Source organism: Durio zibethinus, chromosome 3, assembly GCF_047325235.1.
Source record: "Durio zibethinus cultivar Kanyao isolate XHJ-2024 chromosome 3, ASM4732523v1, whole genome shotgun sequence".
NCBI lineage: Eukaryota > Viridiplantae > Streptophyta > Magnoliopsida > Malvales > Malvaceae > Durio > Durio zibethinus.
In genome coordinates, this window is record NC_143164.1 from 32,407,764 (window position 1) to 32,413,875 (window position 6,112).

The 6,112-nt window shown below is 35.6% G+C and overlaps 1 protein-coding gene across 1 annotated transcript; it reads left to right on the forward strand.

Moving 5' to 3' along the window:
• Positions 1–568: 568 nt before the first annotated feature.
• LOC111283685 (exocyst complex component SEC15B-like) lies at positions 569–4,033 on the forward strand. Its single transcript, XM_089758504.1, has 2 exons — positions 569–3,136; positions 3,799–4,033. The coding sequence occupies exon 1, from the start codon at positions 714–716 to the stop codon at positions 3,120–3,122; it is 2,409 nt and encodes an 802-aa protein (XP_089614630.1). The 5' UTR covers positions 569–713; the 3' UTR covers positions 3,123–3,136; positions 3,799–4,033.
• Positions 4,034–6,112: the final 2,079 nt, after the last annotated feature.

Below are 6,112 nucleotides of genomic sequence, written 5' to 3' on the forward strand. Positions count from 1 at the left end.
TCAACCATGAGATCCAAACATCGTTAGATGGCAATTAAAGCTCCAAATCATCCGTTAAATCAGTAATCTAAATGCAACCATTAGTTTTCTGTATCCATCATGAATTTGATAAGATTTTTAAATGAAAAAATTTATAATATTTAATCAATTATCAGTCTATAATAGTGTTTTATTCTTTTATCAATGAATTGTAATTATGGAAAAAAAGAACACAATTACTTGTCAAATTTTTTATGGTTAAGATTTATAAAAAGAAAAAGAAAAAAGAAAAAAAAAACCCTTAATTTTTTTTTAATTAGGAGGAATAAAACATAAATTTCATTAGTGGTACCATAAAATGAAAATAACCTAAATTTTAGATCAACCTTCCGAACGATGTCACTGCCTCGCTTGCCTTGAAAGAATTATTGTCAGCTGTGTCAAATCCAATGGTTTTTTTTTTTTTAACCTTTCTTTCTAGACATCTCTCCGGCCGCCACGCTGTCGAATTTACCATAATTGAAAAGTCAAACAAGTCTTCAGTTGCCTCTTTTTATCAGATTACTAACCAGCCCATAGAATTTCCCATCACCGTAGTGTCATCTTCGTCAAACTAAAAATAACGGAAGAACATATCATATTACCTTTTTATCTGTCCAAAAGATCACCGATTCTCCAACCACGCATTTTCCTTCTATTAAATCACGGCGCCTTCACCGTTACCGTTAAAAGAAATGCAGTCAACGAGGTCACGCCGCAAAGTGGCTCCAGCTGCCGCCGATGGTGGCGACTCCGGCGACAAGTTGGAACAACTCCTCCTTTCTTCAGCCATCTGTAACTGCGAGGACCTCGGTCCTTTCATCCGCAAAGCATTCACTTCTGGTAGGCCTGAAACCCTCCTCCACCACCTTCGTCACTTTGCTCGATCTAAAGAATCCGAAATCGAAGAAGTTTGTAAAGCTCACTACCAAGATTTCATCCTCGCTGTCGACGATCTTCGATCTCTTCTCTCCGACGTCGATTCTCTCAAATCCTCTCTCTCTGATTCCAACTCAAGACTCCAATCCGTCGCCGGTCCTCTGCTTTCTTCCCTTGACTCCTTTGTCGAAGCACAAAACATTTCCAAGAACGTCGAATTCGCTTTGCAATCGGTGACTTCGTGTATTAAGCTAATGGAGCTTTGCTCGAGAGCAAATCATCATCTCTCAAACGGCAGTTTCTACATGGCATTGAAGTGCTTAGACTTGATCGAAAACGAATTCCAAGACAAAACGCCATCGTCTACTTTAAAAAGGATGCTAGAGAGGAAGATGCCAGAGATTCGATCTTATATCGAGAGAAAAATCAGCAAAGAGTTCGGCAATTGGCTCGTGGAGATTCGCGTGGTGAGTCGCAATTTAGGGCAATTAGCGATCGGACAAGCCTCGGCTGCTAGGCAACGCGAAGAGGATCTGAGAATCAAGCAAAGGCAAGCCGAGGAGCAGAGTCGACTCAGCTTGAGAGATTGCGTTTACGCTTTAGAAGAAAATGATGATGAAGGAGGACTCGGAGGAGACGAGAATGATGGTTATAACGGTAATAGCGGCTTGCTAGGCTTTGATTTGACTCCTCTTTATAGAGCTTATCATATCCATCAAACTTTAGGACTCGAAGATCGATTTAAGCAGTATTACTTTGAGAATAGGAAGCTTCAGTTAACGTCGGATTTTCAAGTATCCTCTATGACTCCTTTTCTTGAATCTCATCAAACATTTTTTGCCCAAATTGCGGGGTTCTTTATCGTTGAAGATCGAGTTTTAAGGACAGGAGGGGGTTTAATTTCGAAAATGGAAGTTGAGAATTTGTGGGATACTGCTGTTAGTAAAATGTGCTCGGTTTTAGAGGATCAGTTTTCTAGAATGCAGACTGCTAATCACTTGTTACTGATTAAGGATTATGTGAGCTTGTTAGGAGTAACTTTGCGTAGGTATGGGTACCCTGTTGATGCATTGCTTGATGTTTTGAGTAAGCATAGGGATAAGTACCATGAGTTGTTGTTGTCTGATTGTCGGAAGCAGATTGCTGAAGTGCTTGCTGCTGACAAATTTGAGCAGATGTTGATGAAGAAGGAGTATGAGTATTCGATGAATGTTCTGTCTTTCCAGATACAAACATCAGATATTATTCCAGCGTTTCCTTATGTTGCGCCATTTTCATCAACTGTGCCTGATTGTTGTCGGATTGTGAGATCTTTTATTGAGGATTCTGTTAGTTTTATGTCTTATGGTGGGCAGTTGGATTTCTATGATGTTGTTAAGAAGTATTTGGACCGGCTTTTGAGTGAGGTTTTGGATGAGGCTCTTTTGAAGCTTATTAGTTTATCTGTCCATGGGGTTTCTCAGGCAATGCAGGTTGCAGCAAATATGGCTGTTTTGGAGCGTGCTTGTGATTTCTTCTTTCGTCATGCTGCACAGCTTTCAGGCATTCCTTTGAGAATGGCAGAAAGGGGTAGGAGGCAGTTTCCTCTTAACAAAGCCCGTGATGCTGCAGAAGAGATGCTGTCTGGGATGCTTAAGACAAAGGTTGATGGTTTCATGACATTGATTGAGAATGTGAACTGGATGACCGATGAACCTTCACAGGGTGGTAATGAATATGTGAATGAGGTCATAATATATTTGGAAACTCTGGTTTCTACTGCACAACAGATACTGCCATCTCAAGTTCTTAAAAGAGTTTTACAAGATGTTCTTTCTCATATATCAGAGGAGATTGTTGGGGCTTTGCTTGGGGATTCTGTTAAAAGGTTTAATGTAAATGCTATTATGGGGATTGATGTAGATATTCGGTTGTTAGAATCTTTTGCAGATAACCTAGCTCCTCTGTTTTCTGAAGGGGATGCAAATCAGTTGAAAAATGCACTTGCAGAGTCAAGGCAGTTGATCAATTTGCTTATGAGCAATCATCCAGAGAATTTTCTGAATGCAGTAATCAGAGAGAGGAGTTACAATACCCTGGACCACAGGAAAGTTATGACAATCTCAGAGAAGTTAAGGGATCCTTCAGATCGGCTATTTGGAACCTTTGGGAGCAGGGGTGCCAAGCAGAATCCAAAGAAGAAATCTTTGGATGCATTGATAAAAAGACTCAAGGATGTGAGCTGATTTCACAAGGAGCGGTATGTATATCTATGTTCTTTTGCCTTTTATCTTTGTTGACTGCAATAGCCATTATTTCTTAGTAGTTCTTTGCTATTTTATTTGCTTTATAGAAGGCCCAGTAGTTGGCTTTTTCTGGTTGTATTAAATTAATAGATGTGAATTGAAAATTTTGTTTGTATGTATCATTTATATGCATACCATCAGTTTAGTAAATTCATTTTTTGCCGTGAGGGAATTTATTCTTACCAATTGCATTAACACCCTTTGCTATAAGTAAAAAGCTATATTCATTGCTTGCTTGCCTTTTTTTCGATTGGGATGCCAGCCTACAGGATTGGGGCAATGCTTGATTTATGGACACAGACATATGTATATACATTTATGTATAAATTTCATTTTTTATTTCAGGGGTTATTATCTTTGTTTTACATTATAGATGGTTGGTTAAGGTATTGATTATATTTGAGAGCAATGGAAGATAAATTGTTTATAATCATGTTGAACATCTATCAATGGAGCCCAGAACATAAATTGTTTATAATCATGTTGAACGTTGCCTCGAGATTTTGCTTCCAGATATGTGCTATACCAGTACCCAACTTTTCCAAGCGTTTGCATCTCCATGATTATGAATATCCCTTTGGCACGGATTAAATGGTTACAAATAATTGCTTTGCAGGGTATAAAATATGAACTCTCTTTCTTATCTAATGTCATCTAAAAGAATCTAATTTCGGGCTGGGAAACTTGGGATCTAAACTACTCAACTCTATCATCCGAGTAGCCGCTGTTCCTGCTTTATGTTTGCAACGAAAAGGGAAACATTTGATCTTTCTACTCCCACTGAAGTTCATTTATTTTCCTTTCTTTTTTTAGTCAAAACACCTAATAAAGTTAATAAGTGGTTGCACCCACACCCAAGTTTCTGTTTTTGTCTGTTTCGAATTCGTGAGTCGACTGTGCAATTAATTGGTGGTATTTTTGAGAGGTCACCGTCTGCTTAACAAATGCACGGTGCGTTTGTATAGACGCAAGCATGCATAGGCTGAATCATATCCGTTTATACCATTGTTCATCTAAGGGGTTTAATTTTTGGCTTTAGGCAACCAATTTTTTAAGATTAATTAATATTATAAGAAAAGTCCGGGATCTTCACCGGAAAGGAGCATAACGAAATCGTTTGACGGTTGTAGATGGTAAAACATCCTTTCTCTGATATTGGAAGCCTAATCCGATATACTTAGTTCTTCAGCACTACGATTCCCAGCAGGAATCCTTCCCAATGGCGTAGTTGGGTGAGTTCTCAGCTTATTTTGGACGGAAGCTGCAACTGAGTTACAAGACCAGCATACAAGCAGTGATGTCCCCTGGCAGGATAAAAAATTGAGGGGTGTCAGCGTTAAGATTCTATTCTTCTAGCTTCACATCGTTGAACTGATCCATGATACGAAGGAGATAGAATTCTCCGTTGGGATTGCGTCGGCTAACTTTCCTACTGATTACTTTTTTAAGTCTCCTCAGCGTGGGTACGGATTTAACTGTAATCAGTTGAGTGCTTTCGCGTCTTCACTCTTAAGTTTAGGTGGGTACTGATCTCTAGATGATTAGTAAGACTAGTAAGCTTACGGCATGTTTTGAAAGGCTAAAGGCTCTCAGTCAATTAAACAATCAAAATATAAATTAATCAGAAATAATAATTTAATATTGTACGGTACTTAATTTATCTATCGTTACAGATAAAAGAAAAAATCTACTAGCTATACAAAATTATAAACATGTAACTTCAATGCTAAATTGATTTCTAATTATACCAAACTGATTTTTAATAATCTAAAATTAATCTCTAACAATTCCAAATTAAATATTCAATTATATTCATATGAATCCTCTTATTTTTCTCTGGTCTATTTATAAAAAATAGTCATGGACATTTTTCTTTAATCTTATAGAAAAAAATCTGATAATTTAAAGCACGATAAAATGATACGTCATAAAAACGATACGAATAAAATATACAAAGATGAAACGATTTAAAATTTTAACGAAAATTACATATGTTAATAGAATAAAAAAAATATATTTTATATTTTCGTGTTCCCACAAATTGTAACACGTAATTTTTATATAAAACACAACATATATTATCAATATTTTACACAATACAAATACACCAAACATCAAATATACACACCATATGAAACATTTCAATTTGTTATAATCCTATGAGGTAACTAAATAATAAAATCTACAACTCCCTTTATATTTTTTTCTTATATTTAATCTTATTGAATCTTCTAATATTTATAAGCATACTAACTTGTCAATCCAAAATTTATTTCTTTTTAAAATTCTCTCCTACAAGTTTTTTTATTTATTAAATAATATATAATCAATCTAAAAGAAATCACAAATTATTTTTTATTCAAATCTTTTAAAATTTGAATTACTAATTCTAATATATTTTGAATTTTCATCTTCGTAAGAAATCTTTATTATAGTGATGGAAATCTCTATTATAGAGATGTTATCAGTTGCATATGTATGCTTTCGATAAAATTTTTAAAACCATGAAAAGGTTGGCAATGAACTACCTTGTTTATTGTTGGAATCAATTCTTGTCTCTCTCTCTTTTCTTCTAAGCAAAAGCTATGAAAAACATAGAACATCTTCATGGCTGGGAAAAGAAAAGAAAAAGAACCCTAAGGCCTTTAAGTTAAAAAAACAATAATATTACTATATTTTATCCAAATAAAATAGTAGATAGTAAACAGAGGTGCTTCGGGATTTTATTTTTTTTTAAAGAAAAAGCTTGCCCATCTTTTTTATGTTTGATCAACGCTTTTAGTAATGTTTGGATGTTGAAATTGTGTTACAGATTCAGGTAAACATAAATCACATGTAGGCTGGCAGAAATTTTGAATAAGACCAACAAAAAAGAAGAGATCAGAACCAAAAATATATATAATTTACACTCTTTCCTTGTTACCAGATAG

Bases quoted from the DNA above. Each gene is read 5' to 3' on its own strand.
- LOC111283685 (XM_089758504.1), top strand. From the start codon at position 714: ATGCAGTCAACGAGGTCACGCCGCAAAGTGGCTCCAGCTGCCGCCGAT.